General features: G+C 43.3%; 5 protein-coding genes across 5 annotated transcripts; 4 read left to right on the forward strand and 1 right to left on the reverse strand.

Annotated features, from left to right (window-relative positions):
- Positions 1-1,378: 1,378 nt before the first annotated feature.
- SS1G_09432 (hypothetical protein) lies at positions 1,379-6,469 on the reverse strand (the record flags this gene model as incomplete). The annotated part of the gene is made up of 4 exons (XM_001589660.1): positions 1,379-5,324; positions 5,380-5,662; positions 5,710-6,103; positions 6,197-6,469. 4 exons carry the CDS (start codon positions 6,467-6,469, stop codon positions 1,379-1,381), a joined length of 4,896 nt encoding a protein of 1,631 aa, XP_001589710.1.
- Positions 6,470-6,890: 421 nt separating this feature from the next.
- SS1G_09433 (predicted protein) lies at positions 6,891-7,070 on the forward strand (the record flags this gene model as incomplete). Its single annotated transcript, XM_001589661.1, has 1 exon — positions 6,891-7,070. One exon carries the CDS (start codon positions 6,891-6,893, stop codon positions 7,068-7,070), a length of 180 nt encoding a protein of 59 aa, XP_001589711.1.
- A 2,620-nt stretch (positions 7,071-9,690) lies between these two features.
- On the forward strand, positions 9,691-14,671 carry SS1G_09434 (hypothetical protein; the record flags this gene model as incomplete). Its single annotated transcript, XM_001589662.1, has 3 exons — positions 9,691-10,233; positions 10,645-14,288; positions 14,608-14,671. The coding sequence occupies 3 exons, from the start codon at positions 9,691-9,693 to the stop codon at positions 14,669-14,671; spliced, it is 4,251 nt and encodes a 1,416-aa protein (XP_001589712.1).
- A 2,059-nt stretch (positions 14,672-16,730) lies between these two features.
- On the forward strand, positions 16,731-17,099 carry SS1G_09435 (predicted protein; the record flags this gene model as incomplete). Its single annotated transcript, XM_001589663.1, has 1 exon — positions 16,731-17,099. One exon carries the CDS (start codon positions 16,731-16,733, stop codon positions 17,097-17,099), a length of 369 nt encoding a protein of 122 aa, XP_001589713.1.
- A 722-nt stretch (positions 17,100-17,821) lies between these two features.
- On the forward strand, positions 17,822-18,395 carry SS1G_09436 (predicted protein; the record flags this gene model as incomplete). The annotated part of the gene is made up of 3 exons (XM_001589664.1): positions 17,822-17,825; positions 18,153-18,185; positions 18,220-18,395. 3 exons carry the CDS (start codon positions 17,822-17,824, stop codon positions 18,393-18,395), a joined length of 213 nt encoding a protein of 70 aa, XP_001589714.1.
- Positions 18,396-19,182: the final 787 nt, after the last annotated feature.

A 19,182-nucleotide genomic window follows, 5' to 3' on the forward strand; every position in this document is an offset into this window, starting at 1 on the left:
CTAAAACCCAAACTCAAAATAATTTCAGATTCTGAATTCCAGATTCCGGGTTCTGGATTCTTATAAGAAAAAAAAAAAAGATCTGAATTAATATATAGATTCAAGTTTAGATTCAGGTTCAGATTCACAATACACCGGTATTGTACTATACCATACTGTACTGGAATCGAGAATCTTTAATCGATGCCCATCACGAATCACACATCCCACATCCCACAGCACACATACACACAATCACAACACAAATCCACCAGTCTTACCAATCACACACCAAAACCCAAAACAAAACAAAAAGTAAAATCCTCATGAAATCTTTCCTCTTCTCATTGGCATCTCTCTATAAACCACGTATGTAAATGTAATTTCTTAACTCTTCCCCTAATCCATCTCTATTCTTCCCAATCCTCCCCCTTCACTCCCAGCATCCTCGTATCTGCATCACCTCTTCCCTCTCCCATCTCCCATCTTCCATCTCACATACAAACTCCGTACACTTCACCCCATCACACCATAAAATAAAACTTATAGTACATTATCAAGTTCATCATACCAATACCAATTCCAATTCCAAAACCGATTCCATTCCAATTCCAAAAGCGCAACAAACAATAACAACAAACGAATTTTAATCACAAGTAGCAGCAGTATTAAGCCACACTGAGTTCTACCATCTGCTTTAGAACCTGCTTCGTTTCATACCACCCATATTAGACACACCTTCTTAACTCAACCACCCGGGGAAAATACATCTCTCAACTCCTTCTCACTAGACAATGTATATATAACTTTCCCTCACAACTTTCTCATCGCTCATCAGATCTGCTTCTGATGACGGTCTGAAAATCATCACCCACCACTTTAAAGTAGAAAATTCTTGCAGTGCAATGCAATGCCACGTGCAACCCGACAAAGTCCCATCATAAGATAAAGAAAGTTCACTCTGTGAGATAGTGCACCGCAGCGCCATCACAAAGAAGAGAAGAACTGCAAAACACATTGAAACGCAAAACGATGCAAGTATGATATATCCCCTTTCACTCCCTCTGTTTCCATGAAAAGAGAAACCCACAAGCAAGCGAATTATATGCAAGAAGCTACATTGTGTAAATTGCACAACAATAAACAGCAAACCCCGAAAGAAATAGGGTAGCCTGACCACCTTAAGATACAATTTGCTTTAATCTTTTCCTCTCCATTCGGTATCTTTATCTTATTCCCTATCCTCATAAATTCATTAAAATGTGGTGGCCATCTCGAATTCTTTCCATGTATGTATGTAATTCGATACCCATCCCGAACCATTTTCGCAAGCAAGCAATCCAAAATAAAACAAGTATTTCCATCCACAAACTGAATCCCCAAAGCCGCTGCCACAATATTAAAGCATATTGGCTTGATTTGGGCTCGATGCACCAGCATTAGCATCCTTTCTCCCACCAGTAGGACTCATGATTCTTTCCGAGCTGGTAAAGCTTCCAGTTCTCGATCTAGCTTCTTGCTCTTCGACTTCTAATCGTTTTCTCCAATCTGCAAGACCAACACTTATATGGGGAGTATGCTCGGCGTCAGATTTGCCCGTCATAGGACGCTCGTCGTCTTCGCCGAAATTACTGAGTCTGTAGTTTTTGTTCGTTTCTTTCCATTGCGTTCTTAGTGTTTCTAACTCGGAGGCAAGACTGTCCAAGGCCAAGCTATTGCGGTTATCATTAGCGCCACCATACATCGATGATTCAGATACTGATTCGTGACCGATCGAATTTCGTTGTTGTGTAGTGTGAACTGGGGCTCCGACAATACTATCGACATTGCGTGATTGACGACGGTAATTGTCAACTGATGATTCGACTTGATCAAGTAATAAGGAAACCTTCTCTTCGGCATCTTGAGCACGCTTCTCTAGTTGAGCGTTTTCTTCTTGTAATTGACCGAGCTCATGGCGTGCTTGTTCACTGGTAGATGCCAATTGCTTTTTCAGTTCTTCATGGCTCCGCATCAAATCAGAGTGACTATTTTGAGTGTCTTGTAATTCCTTTTGAACATCTGCCAACTCCTTGTGCATCTGCGCAGCGGATGAATTGATCTCAGACTGAAGTGTTTCGATTTGACCAACCAAGCCAGCACGTTCGCTTTCCCAACTCGTAGGTGATCTTGATGCCGCGGATCTCTCCTCGGCAGCTGTGAGTTGTTCCTTTAATCGTGTATTATCTTGCTTGTATCTCGACAATTCATCCTTCATTCGCTTCAGCATTTTTTCGGTACCCTTAACATAATGCACGGCAGATTGATAGTCATTTTCAAGCTGACTCAATTTTTCGCGATAAGCACTTTCTGCCTCTTGCTCTCGGTTCTCGAAAGCTTCCTTAATTTCTTGATGTGCATGCATGCTAGCCGCAAGTTGCTGCTCAAGTTCGCGGAGACGTGCCATATCAGGCGTGTTTGAACCAGATTGAGGACTAGATAATCCTCGATTCCTTGATGCACCAACAGGACTGATGCCACGCTCACCTAAAATATCCTTCAAGGTATTGTGTTGAACATTGACCGCATTCGTCTCCAGTTGTTGATTAGCAAGCTGATGTTTCATATCAGAGTTAGCAGCTTGGAGTGATTGTGTTTCACGCATGGATGCTTGAAGTTGCTTTCGAATAGACATGCCCTCCCGACTGGCCTGCTCTTGATAAGCCTCCAATCCAGCGATGCGCTCCTCGGCACTTCGAAGCTTATCTGAAGCAGTATTCGCTGCAGCTTGGTATTTCCTAACCAAAGCATTTGAAGCTTGAACTTGTGCCTCAAGGGCCAAAAGGCGATCATCTCTTGAAGAATCATTTGGTGCGATGTTTCTAGCTGCCGAGACTCTATCAAGGCCAGACATCACAGCTTGCTTATGAGTTCGAGCCTCATTTGCGTGTTGCTCAGCTAGTTCTTCAGCATCTCGCAAGCGTCGGGTGACGGATTCTAATTCAGAAGTACGATTCTCGTGCTCAGCCCTAAGCTCGGAGAGTTTTTCTTCGACAGACTGGCGTAACGTGCGTTCCTCGTCGAGTTTTCGCTCCAAAAGATTTTTCATATCAGCCGATGATGTTATGGCTTCCCGAAGAGATTCGAAGGTCTCGCTATGATCCTGCGTGGTTTCCATTACTTCTTTATGTCGTGCTTCTAATTCATCCTTCTCGGCTTGAATAAGTTGTGCGGTCGCCACAGCTTCAGCACAAATAATCGCCTCCTCCCTAGCTTGAACCTCCAATTCGTGCAATTCTGCTTTTAAAAGCTCAACCTCGGAGGAGTTTTGTTGTTTATATGCTTGTAACTCGGTCATCCGTGCCTGTGTTAAATTCGCGGTATCTTCAGCAAGTTGTCTTCCACGCTTTTCGGCTTCGAGCTCAGCTGTGAGACTATCAACCTTGTTCTTCAGGTCTCGTTGGGATGCTAAAGCGGTAGCCAATTTTCTACTGATATCCGAAGATCGATTAATTGACATAGCTTCGATGTCTCTATTTTCGCTGTCAGGCTGTGGCGTACTGCTTTGACTCCCAGCATGTGCAGCAAGTTTTGCTTTGTGATACACTGCTTCATTGATAGCGGCATCTCGTTGTTTTTCGACTTCGGCAATTTGTTTTGCGGCAAGGACTGCTTGCTTGTCAATCGAGCCCTGAACATTAGCAAGCTCCGCTTTCATTGCTAAAAGAGCCTCAATGAGTGGTTTATCGTCATCATCGAAGGACTCTGCAGCTTTCTGGTCCAGCATGGAGTTGCTTGAAGGATTGGGTGTATATCCAGCCTTTCGTGCAAGTTCAAGCTCCGAAGCATACCAGGCATTTCTGTTTTTAGCAGCATCCAACTCTTTGAGTAATGTCACAGTTTGGGAATTTCTCGTTGAACTCCTTCGACTAACAGAATTACTTGCTTGTCTTGTAGGTGGAGGCGGCGATGCCTGACGACTTGTAACATTTCTCAGAGAAATGTCCGTATTGCTGTCCACTGAATTTTGACCACGGGGCTGTCGCTGTTTCGAAGAAGCTCTCGAACTCGTACTACCTGCTTGGTGAGCACTAGAATCTTGCCTGCTTATCGATTTTGATGTTTGATGAGATTGTCGAACATCGGAATCTTGCATTGGTATCGACTTGGTAATTTGCTGTGATTGTGATTGTGATGGTGGTGGTGATTGTGATTGAGGTGGAATTCCAGCTTGCATTTGAGGGGGAGTTTGGTTTTGCGATAGTGGCTGTTGCTGCTGTGGAGCATTTTGGAGCGGAGGACGTGGACCATTAGTGATTGGACTCTCCCGGGCTTGGGGACCTTCTTCATGTGAAGGCGAAAGCGCTCGTTGAGCCAATGCTATATTTTCCGATCTGGGATTTCGCATAGAGGTATCTATAGCAGGACCGAAGCGATTATCGGGCCTTCCTTGTCCTGGAGGACCTTGAGAATTTGGATGACCTTGCGGACCTGGTGGACCCTGAGGGTTTGGATGACCTTGCGTACCTGGTGGAGCTTGGGAATTTGGGTGACCCTGCGGACCTGGTGGACCTTGTGCACCCTGCGGACCTCTGGGCCCTCTACCATTGGGCCCAGCATTGGGACCTCGAGGATTAGGTACTTGCTGTTGTGGTGGCGGGCCAGGTTGAGGTTGTGCCGCCGATGATGCTCTCGGTAACTTCGACCCAGCTTGTGGACCTTGAGGTTGAGCCGAGCCTGGGGCGATACCATTTGAATCATTACCGTTCACATTGGGCTGTCCAGCACCTCGATTGATGGGACCCTCTCTAGGTGGACCATTACCTTTCTTTGGTTCCGGCAATGCGGAGATATCTCTAGAGCCCATGTTTCGTGGATGCAAACCACTCTTCTCACCTCCACTTGGACGTCTACTTCCGGGCACACGTTCATTCACAGCACTTTGCTGAGATTGTTGTGATGTCTGCTGGTCATTTGGATATCGAATTTTGCTTGTATCGAGGACGTAGACCGTTGAGAGATCTTGAGCCTCACGAGTTGCTGTGCTTGGCTCCCCAGCAAGAACAATAATTTGTTTGCCGTATGCTGTCATACTGTGTCCGGAGCGTGGAGAGGGCGAAGGTCCCATATTTTGGAAAGTATACCAACGCCTGGATGAGATTCTGAATGCCGCTAAATCACCTAAATCCGCACCTTCTTCAGTTCGACCACCAAAAATATACATTACATCATCCACAATTGCGGCAGCATGGCCTTCTCGAGGGGCCGGAATATACCCAATGCAATCAAGTTGAGTCCATGCATTAGTGATTGGATCGTAGCACCAAACATCGTTAAACCATTGAAAACCGTTAGTTCCTCCAAATCTGTAACAATTAGTATTCATCGGGACAATTGTCCATCTCAGTATTGAGAACTTACAGGAAAAGTTTTTCATTGAAAGTTACAACAGAGTGGTTTGTCCTGGCTGGGGGTATTTGTCCTACGGATGGTCCACCCTCATCACTATTTTGTATAAGCATTTCCCATCTGTTTGTAGGAATCTGCAATTGATTCAAATCAAAGGCAACAAGATCATTCATGAAATATCCCTCTACTTGGCCACCAAAAACATAAATTTTCGAGCCCAAAATATTTAAAGAGTGCCCATATCTTCCTGCCGGCCTGGGTCCTGCTGGTACAGCTCTTGACCATTGCCTTGTAGCTGATGATTCTTTAGCATGATTCTCGTGCGCGGGAGGATTGACCTACAAGTATTCAATAGATATAAAGTTTCATCTAGGACATCAGAATCCTCCATTTTGGTATCTCCTCCATACACAATAAATGCATTTCCCACTAGTAAACTTGCATGCCCGACTCTTGGTCCTGGACCCTCAGCTGTCGTGCCCAATGGGTAACATGCCATATTTGCACCCGCTTCTACCATCCATAGATCCCCTTTTACTGTTGAGCTGTTGATGAGACCTCCCATGAGGTATATCTCACCCTCTTTCGAGGCCATGGAGTTGACAGCGGCGCCATAACGAGGAAAAGGAGGAGGATGATTAGTTGTATATGTGATTCGTCTTTGCGACCACGGATATAACGACGAATTGGGGTTTGAATTCATTGATTGTACTGGAGGTGGTGCGCCGTTGCGCAGCTACATTAAACAACGTCAGTTAGTATTTGAATCCCCACCTCAGCAATGGGAAATGCGATTTGCGAAATTCACAAGATATTGCCAATCACTTACCGCGATGTCTTGCGCTTGCTCTGGATTGGGTCCTCGTCGAGCGTTTACCTGTTCGGGGCTTGGCGTCGTTGGATTGCCTCCCTGCAGGCCTTGCAGGGAAGTAATGGAATTATTGACACTGCTCGAAGGGGTCGTCGTCCTCTCTGCTTGTTGCGGCATACGTCCATTCGCATTTTGAAGGGATGGTTGCTGCGAACCAGGTACACCATTTCCGCCGTCCCTCAAAGCCTGAGCCTTGTCTGCATTCTTTTTACTCTTGAAGAGGAATGCCATCGTGCCATTCGCGGCCAACTACTTTCACTTCTGTTCCCAATGCCGGCGCAAGAGGGTAAATGTTCTGGACGAAGATAACGAATTGCTTTACCAACGAATGCTGTTTATGTCGGGAGATTCGAGGTTGTTAGACTGTTAGACTCGATCGGACAGTCTCAGGAAAAGGGATTAAGTCTGAGCCAAAGTCCAGGGTTCTTGCTGTTTAGAAATGGCTGGGATTGAGAACTGAAGGGGTTGATTTATTATTTTATTGAAGGTTTCCTATAAGTAAACAAAATGAAGAAAAAGTAAACAATCGAATAAAATTGGGAAGATTTGAAGTGCAGAATGGGATTATTTAAAAAAGGAATAAAGTTTGGTATATTATTATAGTTATTTAGTTGTCAAGAAAATAAGGGAGGTTGACGATGAGATATGAGATATGAGATTGATGGGTTCTCTACCTCCTACTCCAAGACGAGACGACTTTTTGGGTATGTTGGGAGTGAGTGAGGGAGTGAGTGAGGGAGTGAGTGATGGAAATGGAAATGGAAATGGAATCACGGTCGATCCTCCAAATTATTTACCGTTCTGGTCTGCACTTTTCATCGCTTGGCCTTGACCTTGAGCTTGCTTGACTTTTGGGCCGCCAGCCTACTGATTTTTCTATCGGAGATAGTAACATAGTAACTTTTAGTACCTTTGTGTTGCTCACCAACCACGAAATATCTTCTACGAAAATACCCCGTACAATATGGTAATACGCCTTGTTTTATCTTCCAAGTACCTGAGAACCACAATTTTGGAATGAGATATACCAGGGGGGAGGATCCAATCCCGTCTGATGTGAACAGATTTAGAAATTTATGTACGGGGGACAGAGAGACGAATCAATGCCCATTGCCCCATAGTGACATGGAAGAAAAGTGTATTCTCATTTGTGCTAAGAAAGATGGAAAAGTAAAGGGGGCAAAGGGAAAAGGGAAAAGGGAAAAGGGAAAAGGGTGCCGGTAGGTAATCTCACAAATCAATTTGGATGTCTCGAAGCCAAAAAAAGAAGGATGAAAATGTAAAGAAACTGAGTCAAAAATACCAAGATCTGCAGCCTCTGCTACTTATATCATATATGTATGTATGTACCGCTACCTTTGAATGTTACTAAAGCTTCTATGACATATCTTCTTTCTTTTCTTCTCCTCAACGTTTCTCTTGTTTTCCAACTTTGTGAGAATTTCTGTAGTTCATTTTTGGTCCCATCCAGCCATTTTGATGTATTCTTACCCCTGATTCTGGAGCATTGCCCCTTCATTTCTGTTCAACCCTAGGCAATTTATAGGTAGGGCTACTATGTACTCTGTCTATTTAAATACCAAAGCCCTTGCTCTTGGGTGTTGGTGGAACTTACTCGAACACCTAGGCAGAGACAACGGTTTGTTCTTCTCGATATCTTTCTTCACTTATCATTCTTCCTATTCTTCTCGAATAATTGATGGAATTTAGAGGGGTCCATATGGAAGGGGTTGAACATTGCAATAACAATAGTAAGTAGCATGTCGACACCCGTCTGAATCGCATGTAGCAATGCCTCCAAATCTAGCCAACCAAATATCACATACGAAAGCGATCATCTAATCACTGTCCCGGATTAGCAGTGCGTCGGGTTTGATTGTTGCATTAGACAGAAGATTGCTCGGTCGACGACATCTACTTTCCTATAGGTCCAATCATGACTGTGCGCTCGATCTAGAAATGTCCGGCTGCATGCTGTCACATTTCTACCTCTTCAATCCACAAATGAAAAAGGGACAGAGATCTGGGCTATATAAATATATGAAGTTGGCGATATATCGATCTTAACACGAGATCGATTTGTAGAGGTCCTTCTATTCATTCAAACTGAGGAGGATCCGGGAGAACGGTTATAGCCTCACCAATATCATTGCCTCTAACCATCTTTCGTCTGATACTCTGGGCGAGGGAGCGGATTCGACATATCATTGGTATATTGATTTGGGGGTTCACAATTCTAGCGGCTAAAATCCAACAGATCCTTCAAAGTTGTTTGACATATGACCTACATATTGGAGACAGTTACATCAATCCTGTGGTAAATGGTAATGTAATCCTTTAAGGATACCTCCTGGAACAAGGCAATTTGCCTACCTACCTCGTGGTATATAAATGATTTTGAGCCTTTGCAGACCGAAAACTCTGGTAGGTAGCGATCAGATCTCCTTACACATCTGAAAAGAGTCCGGTCACAATCTTGCATGAAATTGCGAATGCACGACCAAAATTGATGCAGTGGATGCAGGTGTCGACAGTAGTGTAGCCTAGTAGCTTAGTGGAATTGAAAGTTAAAAAGTTGGGGAAGCTGGAATGCAGTACAACATTGCAGTAGGTTGATGGAGCGGTCAAGTAAGCTTGTCCTTGGAACAGCCTTGGAAGTTGGAGCATTCCAGCTATATGTACGTGTACGGAGTACTCTGTACATACTGTACATGTACCTATGTACTTGCTGTTGATAAGGTTTTGGTGTTCAACCGGTTCGCATCTGGTCTCCTCCAGCATTCTATGTAAGAACTTAATAGGTTCCCGCGAAAGGCTTGGTCAGCCACTCTCGCCACACTATGGCGTCCATATCGGTATTGAAAGCAACCGGGATTATATCGATTATGCTAACTAATACTAATTTGTGAGGCGGTCATAACCCATTTCATCATTGGAGCTCGTGACATCCACCTCGCAATTTCGAAGGTGGTAATTTGTAATTGGGCGAGTGAGTTGTAAAATACCTGAGGTACATTAGAGTGTATTATGAATATTATATACATTATTCATATTCACATTAATATTCACAATTCAAATACAGAGTAGATATTTTATTTTACATTCACTTTGAAATATATACAAGTAATTTAGCTCCAATTGGGATTGACTCTCGAATCTCGTGGTATCGTATAATTCACCCATTTGTACGTTAGCTTTTGTAATCATTCTGATACCGTTGAACCCTATGAATTGCGGGTTTTGCTTTTTTGATATGAATTCAAGCTTATTTACCTAACGGTCATCAATTTATCTTAGAGTACCTAGGTACATACATCCACCAACTTGTCGCGAAGCTGTACCGATACCTGGACCGCCTTCTCGACCGCCTCGATTTATTCCTTTTCCTGACTTCCAACTGCCCAATGAGCGTTTGATTTTTTGAAGAAGGGTAAATTTCCCCGTCCAAGACCATGACAGCAGTTGCAGTTCAACATGGAGCTCCCCGCCAACAGTACAATCCACACCGATCAAATGCCTCTCCGAATTTAATTTCACCCTCTGGTCAACAACCTCAGCCTCAAAGTTATCCCTCCGCCACGGGGTCGAATTCAAGAGAACTGCAAAACTCCACTCCGGGCACATTAGCGACGATGAATTCGAGGCATACTGTGAGCAATGATCCAGTCCAGCCTGTCAACGGCGCAGATGCGGGATATGCATATGCGCAGGCAAATCCAGGTCGCATTCATACCGCAACGCCGAATGGATCAACACCAGCAAGCACGCGGCCGACTACTTCGGCTGGAGCTACGGCCGAATCATCACAAGAAGACTCTGAGCCAGATAGAACACGGCGCAGACCGGCCGCATTACTTCGGAGATCAAAAAGTGATTTTGGCCCGACGGTGGAAGATACAAATGTAGATATGGAAGATGATATACAAGATTGGGGGGAAAGACATGGATTTGGAACTATTTATGCATCCGAAGAGTATGTTTCGCAACTAGCAAATGTAAGTCGCTCTTTCCTACAACAGTGATATCTCGGTCCGACATTAGTCTTTCATACCTTCAAAATTACCCTTTGTATACACTCGTCAAATCTTTGGCACAAGCAAATTCTATACAATGGATCTTTTATTGCATACTTTTCTGTCCAAAGCATGGATGATTATTTTGACGTTGGGAGGTTAAGTTACTCCTCTTGTATTGAAAGCTTCGATTTCTTCTCAACTAGCCCAGATGGAGATCAGACAGGTGCAGAATGTCTCAGTGAGACATATGAATCCATGCTTGCAGCCTCAAAAGGCTGCGTCGCATCTCGTCGAGCGCATTACCACCGCCTGAAACATCCATCGAGCTGGGCACCTGGAGTGGACTATGTGGACATGGGCTTAGAGACAACTACTGACATCATACAAAAGAACTGGTACATGTACTTTACGGATAAACGACACGAAACGACGGGCAACCCTAAGTCATTGGGATATGAACTTCAGGATTGGCGGATGAAGGATCGTCTAAAGACAGTTTCTGCAGCGTTAGCAATATGCCTAAACATTGGAGTCGAACCACCCGATCAATTAAAGACTACACCCGGTGCAAAATTGGAGGCTTGGCAGGATCCCACACATCCTCCTGTACAAAAAGCTTTGGAAACGATTGGAAAATCTCTACAAGCCCAATACGAGACATTGGCCATTCGAACGAGATACAAGCAGTATTTAGACCCATCGGTAGAGGAGACGAAGAAGTTCTGCATATCACTCCGCCGAAATGCCAAAGAGGAGCGCGTTCTCTTCCACTACAATGGCCATGGAGTTCCAAAACCGACCTCATCTGGCGAAATTTGGGTATTCAACAAAAACTACACTCAGTACATTCCTGTCTCGTTGTATGATTTACAAACTTGGTTGCAAGCACCTACATTCTTCGTTTGGGACTGTTCGGATTCAGGTAACATACTAAGTAACTTCCATCGATTTGTTGAGAAGCACGAGCAGGAAGAGCTTGAGAATTCGAAGAAAGACCCAAACTATATAGTTACGAACTATAAACCTTACATCCACCTGGCAGCATGTGGCGTAAAGGAAAATCTACCCACAAATCCCCTGCTTCCTGCTGATGTGTTTACATCATGTCTCACTACACCTATCGAAATGGCATTATGGTTTTTCGTTCTTCAGAATCCACTTCCATCTCAGATCACACCAGAGCGGGCCAAAAAGCTTCCTGGTAGGCTACAAGAGAGACGAACTCCTTTAGGAGAGTTGAACTGGATATTTACAGCAATCACAGATACAATAGCTTGGACTACTCTTCCTAGGCCTTTGTTCAGAAAGTTCTTCAGACAAGATTTAATGGTTGCAGCTTTATTCAGAAACTTTCTGTTGTCACAGAGGATTATGTCGGCCTATGGATGCCACCCACAATCGTATCCAGAGCTTCCGGACACTCATCAACATCCTCTTTGGGAAAGTTGGGATTTGGCAGTGGAAATGGCTTTAGCACAATTACCATCGCTAGAGAAGAAGGAGGCAGGGCAACTTCCGGACTATGAATTTCAGAATTCCAGTTTCTTCACAGAACAGCTTACGGCATTTGAGGTTTACCTGACCCAAGGCGCTGTAACCCACAAAGCTCCCGATCAGCTTCCAGTGGTTCTTCAGGTACTTCTTAGCCAGCAACATCGAGTACGAGCCTTGATACTATTAGGAAGGTTTCTCGACATGGGTCCCTGGGCAGTAAATCTCGCTTTGAGCATAGGCATCTTCCCGTATGTTTTGAAGTTGCTGCAATCGGCGGCAGCAGAGTTGAAGCCTGTAATGGTGTTCATCTGGACTCGTGTTCTGGCTGTTGACCTCACATGTCAACAAGATCTATTGAAAGATAGTGGCTACAACTACTTTTCGAGTATACTGAGACCAAATGAAGGGCTTCCAGTGGTAGATAGCCTTGAGCATAAAGCTATGTGTGCCTTCATCCTTGCCATGCTTTGCAATGGATACAAGCAAGGGCAAAATGTCTGCAATCAAACAGACATCATGACTTACTGTTTAACACATTTGCAGAATGCAGATAATCCACTTTTGCGTCAGTGGGCGTGCCTATGCATCAGTCAACTCTGGAATGATCTTCCAGAAGCAAAATGGCGAGGCATCAGAGAGAATGCGCCCGCGAAGTTGTCTAGTCTGGTTCGTGATGTGGTTTGCGAAGTGAGAGCCGCCATGTTATATGCCATGACAACTTTCTTGGGAATCCCTGATCTGACAGACGAAGTTGCCCGGAACGAGGAGTCAATATCCTGGACTGTTATCGAAATGGCAAATGATGGGAATGCCATGGTCCGCAAAGAACTTCTAGTCTATTTCTCCAAGCTTATACATCGATATGAGAGCAAGTTTTGGGTTGTTGCATTCGAGCAATTGCAAGAAGAACGAGAGTACCGACAACACCCCCCCGTCGACGATGGGAATGATCATAAAATGGGACTCCATTATGCGAGTATGGAAAACAGAAATAAGGACGGTACCATCAAGGCCACAGCTCAGGGCTTATCACACAATTCTATCTTTGCCGTGGTTTGGAAACATGTTCTGATCATGACAATCGATCCCCATCCTGAAGTCCAGCGCAATGCAACCATCATCGTGGACTGTGTTCATACATCGCTCCTTCAATCACCTGTTGGAGTTGCAGCACGCAGTCTGTTTGACGATATAAGTCGACTTTCAGCGAAACCAAAGGCTTCAAAACAACACGTCTCCGAGCAGAGACCAAGCACACCAACGAGGCAAGATACCTTATCGAGTACAAGTTCTAGCCAGCAAGGTTTACTCAAAAGAACGGCTAGTTACCTGTTTACTTTACCGTTTGTAGGTTCCACTGGTGAAGTCACGCCCCCGGACTCAACTGGAAGATCAGGGTTGAAGTCACCAGGCCTTCAGCGGAATTCTCTGCCGATGCGATCACGTCTCCCACCAGATTTCAACACCCCACCGGAACAGAACGACATCGCATCGACCCCAGGCACATATCATGTAGCGAATGAGCCAACCTCGGGTGGATTTCAACCTCGAAAGCTGTCGGATCCGATTTCCATACCCTTGGAAAGCACTTTCTTAGAATGGTCGATTGAATATTTCCGCGAGCCCCAAATGAAACAAAATGAGGCTGAAGAGCCCGGTAGTACTGATTATAACGAACGACTTTGGCGTAGATCAAGGAATGAAGCAATCTTGCGAGAAACTCAACCTCAGAAAGAAATCGCTGGTAATGGTAAATGGACACACGCTACCGGATTCTTTAACAACTCCAGTCAGCCAACAAAAATGACTCTCCATCAATTTGAAGATCATCTTGCTGTGTCTGATGATCGTGATACAATTTGTGTTTGGGACTGGAAGAAACAAGACCGCTTGAGTCGATTCTCGAATGGGAATCCGGAGGGCTCAAGAATTAGCGATCTCCAGTTTATCAATGAAGACGATCAGGCGTTTTTGTTGACAGGGTCCTCAGATGGTGTGATTCGTATATATAGGAATTATGACTCTGACAAAAAGATTGAGGTTGCTTCGGCTTGGAGAGCTCTGACTCATCTTGTCCCAAGTAACGTTAATTCTGGAATGGTATTTGACTGGCAACAAGTGACGGGCAAGCTATTAGTGGCCGGTGATGTCAAGGTGATTAGGGTATGGGCTGCGGCAGCGGAGCTTTGCATTGTGGATATTAACGCGCGATCTGGTTCTTGTGTTACTTCATTAACTTCGGATCAGATGACAGGAAATGTTTTCGTGGCCGGTTTTGGTGATGGAGCTATTCGAGTATTCGACGCTCGAAACAAGCCACAAGAAGCTATGGTAAAGAAATGGAAGGACGAATCTGACAGGGTATGGATCAAGAATGTACACATGCAACGAGGTGGGCAAAGAGAGCTTCTCTCCGCTAGCCGTAATGGCAAAGTTAAACTTTGGGACATTCGAATGGATAAACCACTACGAGTAATCCAAGCTACAAAGGAAACCTTACGTACTGCAAGCACTCATGAGCATCTTCCGGTATTCGCTGTGTAAGTCGACTCCCTTTTTTCTCCCTCTGAATGTTACTAATTTAATATCAAGTGGCACTTCGAACCATACAGTCAAGGTCTTCAACTTCGACGGCAGGGAGCTCTCTAGAGTAGAGCCATATTCTAGTTTCCTACACCAAGCTCGTCAATCCCCGATTTCGGCCACGGCCTTCCATCCACATCGGATGATGTTAGCTTGTGCTGCGAGGGGTGATAATCATATAAATCTATTCTCGTGTGCGGAACGAAAGGTGCCATCAACAGAATATCGATATGATGGGTGAGGAAGGACGATTTGTTTAATGAAGTGATAAGATAGAAGGCGTCTTGATCGATTATCACATTGTTTGGCGTACTGGGAGTTGTGGCTAAACATGAACTGAAATGCATAACAGCGGTGCATGAATTCGACAGGCTAGTAAGGTTTTGAGGGTATCATCCCTTTTCGAGGAAATTTCAAGGGTTAATATTGGCCCAGGCGTTGAGAGGCATATCATGAATTGGTTTGGGACTTAATTGGCATGTATGTTCAGCATGATTTGGGTTTTGGCTTGCGTTTGGTACTTGCATCTATCTGGCTGAATTATCCTTGGCTAGATTGAGGGGTGGAGAAGGAAGGGATGTTGAAGTGAAGTGGAAAGGGAAGAATGATTTAACCCCCACCCCCCGGTTTTTCTTTTCAGGTGATGCCTTAGGTAATTATTAATAGTGGTCGGTTTGCTGTATGGATGCATGTATGTAGAAGTCTTTGGCATGCTTATTATTTTTATATATTATCTTTTATTGTATGGTTTAAGATTGTGATAATGATTATGTGCTGTATATAATGATGTGAAATACTTGTATAAATGAGTGATTTATAAAGTTAAGGTAGATGGATAGATATATATTTAATATAATTAGTATTTTATAATACTATCATTTTTGTATTTATTTTTCTGGATTATATAAAGAATCAAGTTGAGATAGAATTGAAAGAAATTGGGGGGGTTTTTTGCTAGCTTTCTTATAAACTAGATCAGAGTATTTGAGTAGATTGTAAGATCTTATTAAAAGATTGGGTGGAAGAGGCCTCTATATTGACTATATTACTACGTCTGTAGGCATATTAAGATCTCCTCTTGGTATCCTCGGAGGGGACCAATATGCCTGCTTATGGTTCGTCTAATCTAGCCTGTTTAGGTAACCGTATTACTAATCACGACACGTGATTAGTACCGGTAACTTCTATTCCTTTTAACAGATCTTAGGTTTGTGGATTTGAAAGTGGAGGAAATAGTTAATCGAGGTTGTAATTGTAGATTCATTTGTATACCTACCTAGGTAGATGATATTAGATTTTTATTAGTTTTGTCGAAATGTTTATGGATATAGATTGTAATTGTATCTTATAATATTGAGGAAAAAGAAATTGTTTATCTGGAATTGATGTAGCAAGTTAATAGGCAGATATTTATTGTGGTAGAAATAAAATATTGATTTAGGATTGTATTCACTATATAAGTTTTAATCTATTATTAATAAAATCTTATATTAGGCAGATAAATATACAGTACATTGCTGTATAATATTAGACGAGGTTTATATAATATTGTCCAATATTCTTGGGATTTCTCTCTATAAAAACAGCTTTCTTTACCTACTGCTAATGCTTGTTTCTTCTACAGTAGATTCAAAACTTTTATTGAAGATTTATTTTTCTATCACAAAGTAGTTTTTGAAGAAACAAATAAACTTCTACCTTCTGGCTTCTAGAGGAATATTCTGTTAAACTTAACCTTACTACTTCCTGGAGGACAGTTTGTTGACCTCCTAGGATCTTGGCAGCATATGCATATATATTGCATGATGCATATAAGGAGCAAACAAAACTCAACTTTTAATTCATTCTTTCCTTTTTGGTATACTGTTTGTTTGCTTTCAATATTTTGATTTCAAAGCACTTTAATTCCGAAGGCTGAATACCTAACCTTATTCCTTCATTTTTTTTTGAATATATACTCGCAGCTTAACTGCTTAGCTAGAGGATCAATCAATTCAATCTGATACTCTTTCTGGTCTTAAGAAACCCAACACAGTTCCTCTCACCAATATCAACTTATATTATCCAATAACTCCAATAACGAGATGATACAAAACAACCAGATACCAGCCTGGTGGCAAACCAGCGAGTTGACCGAGCTTGAATAAGATGAGGGTAGAGAACAATATATCGCATCAATACTCAGCTCCCCCGAGCAACCCCCAGCTCCAAAGAATCTCGAAAATCCAAAATCAAACCATATCCCCGAATACATATTTATCAAACCCCTACACGCAAACTCAACTCGCCATCTCGAACAACTTTCCGTATTCCCCATATCCCGCACACGATTCTTAAGTCTACCTTTATATCAACAGAATTTGTATACCTGGGGTGTGCAAACAATCCCTTTAGATGATATGTTTGGGGTGGAATTTTTGAAGAATAGTTGTAGTGCTTGTGGAATTGATTTTGAGAATTTACAGTTACCTGTTGATGAGCTGTGGAGAGCGGGTGTATTTTCGTCTTCTTCGGATTTGATAGGATTGTTGCGGGGTTATACGGATGAGGAGTTGGGAAGTGATGGGTTTAGGAAGGCTGTGGGGTTGCTGCCGCTGAGGAAGGATATTTTTGGTTGTGATGAGGTGGAAGTACTGGGTTTGGGAGATCGAAACAGGGTTTTGGAATGGCCTGGGACTCAGGAACGTCGAAATCAGGAATTACCGGATAAACAGATTATCTGCAGTGGTTTTACAGCCAAAGGAACTACCAAACGATATTGGGTCTGAAGTTGCGTCTTCTGGTGATCGCACGCTACCTCCTACAAAGGATCGTTTTATGAAGATAATTTCTTCTACTTCTCTTCATGGAGGTAAGAAGTATATCTATAATCCATCTCTTCTCCGCCGTCCGATGACTTCACCCGTCCCGACTGAGGACTCAGGACGCTCTCTATGTGCGCAGCATGATTCGAGACCTAGATCTATATCTATATCTGAGGGCGAAAGTAGTACAAGAAATGACGACACGAACCGTCGCTACTCTACATCTAACATACCTCGAGATGATACGTGGGGATAGTTTTTGCCGATCACAAGCCATGCGCAATCGTTCTGGGATTTCGGCAGGCGGTAGTAAGAGACTAGATAACATACATGATCTTTGGTAGGCTGCTGCTTGGAATAAAGATTCAATGAATATCGAAATTCCGGTGCTCAATTGCTCAACAAGGTCGACCTCCAGTCTACCAACTCAGACTCCGGTAGAATCAAAGTCAAGCACTTACAAGCTGGGGCCTGGAACCGAATCTATATATATAAGTACCTATTGACAGACCGTCTAGCGCGGACAATACACTATCAATTTTCGATTCTAATCACTCTGATATATCTAGCTAACGCCGAAGACGCGGTGGAAATCAACACACCTTTATCATCCTACCGGAAATAACCTAGAATCCAAACATGAAATACTTCTCCGTTTAAATCTACCGACTGACGGACGAAAATCCATGGGTAAGCATACATCTATTCCATCACTTATGAACAACATACGCGCCAAGCACGCAGGAGTTACTAAAGACCTGCGGAAATCTCGGATTTTATCTCCTGCACTCTAGTGCGTAAGGCGTGCTGACTGATTTTGCTCATTTGGGGATTTGTAAGTTGGGATTTTCTATGCTATCGTTATATACTTTGTATGAAAAGTGTGATGCTAATTTTCTGTTTTTTGATAGCTGATATGTAAGGGATAGAGCTGGGTTCAGAGTCAGAGTTGGAATTGGAATTGGGAGGAGATATCGGATGATGGGGAAATGAGGATTGTGGAGTACTGATATTAAGGAGGAGAAGGAATGGTGTTACTGAAGTGGGCTGGTATGCTATAGTGCTGATGCCGTAGGGTGGATAGGATATATGAGGAGGGCAGAGAGGTCATGGAAGAAGCTATTCTTTAGAAATAATAAAGTTGGAAAAGTGGGAGGAGTCAATATGCGAGCTATGAAGGAGAGAGTAGCGAGACCATGGTGTATTTGCGGGGAATTAGTAGCATTTCAGGGTGGGAGAGCTAGCCATTTTGAATATTAAATCTTTAATCAGTTGTTGCGGCGGCTATAATATAAGCTTGCACTTACTGTTTGAATTTACTTGTACTTTTAATGATAATTTATGACTTCTGTACAAGAACTCGAAGAGTACATAGATTGTTTATTTTAAAACCAGTCTAGTACTCACATAGATCGTGGCAGAAATAAACCCCTCCTCATGCCTTACCTCCAACGCTAGAACTCCAAATACACAACCATACAATAACCGGGAAGCGATCAATTACCATGCCCAACCAGCCATAGCACCCCCTACACAGATTTAGCACCACTCGTCATCCATGCCTGATATTTTCAGCCAGTCATGGATCTCCCCGAATAACCGCGGACTTCCCCACGAAATGGCTTAATGGCAATCACTTCACGGGGCTGTACTTTTCTCCCACAAGTAAGTGAATTACGTTAAGGGCGCAATAACTAACCCTGCTTATTTTCACGGAAATTTCTTGGGATTTGGAGAAATATGTACTACCGATATGTGAAACGTCGTCATCTGGCTTAAGATAATGCAGGTTTCTGAATAAGCATCTGTAGGAGATGGGATTTAGAATGAAATCTCAATAGCGCTATCGTTAGTATATGTGGCGTTTTCATCCACAGGTCTAGACAATCTTCCTTAATTGTCTGATTATAAGTGGCCGCTATGTGGATCTGCAATGGCTGGAGTTATGACATAGCTCTACCATTGAGGAGTGTATCTTGAAATTTTCGCAGGAGATCCTTTATTTAGTCCCCTTCAATCAATGGGTCATGTTTCTCAAGCCTGGATT

The sequence above is a fragment of the Sclerotinia sclerotiorum genome, genomic scaffold (genome assembly GCF_000146945.2).
Source record: "Sclerotinia sclerotiorum 1980 UF-70 scaffold_13 genomic scaffold, whole genome shotgun sequence".
Lineage (NCBI taxonomy): Eukaryota > Fungi > Ascomycota > Leotiomycetes > Helotiales > Sclerotiniaceae > Sclerotinia > Sclerotinia sclerotiorum.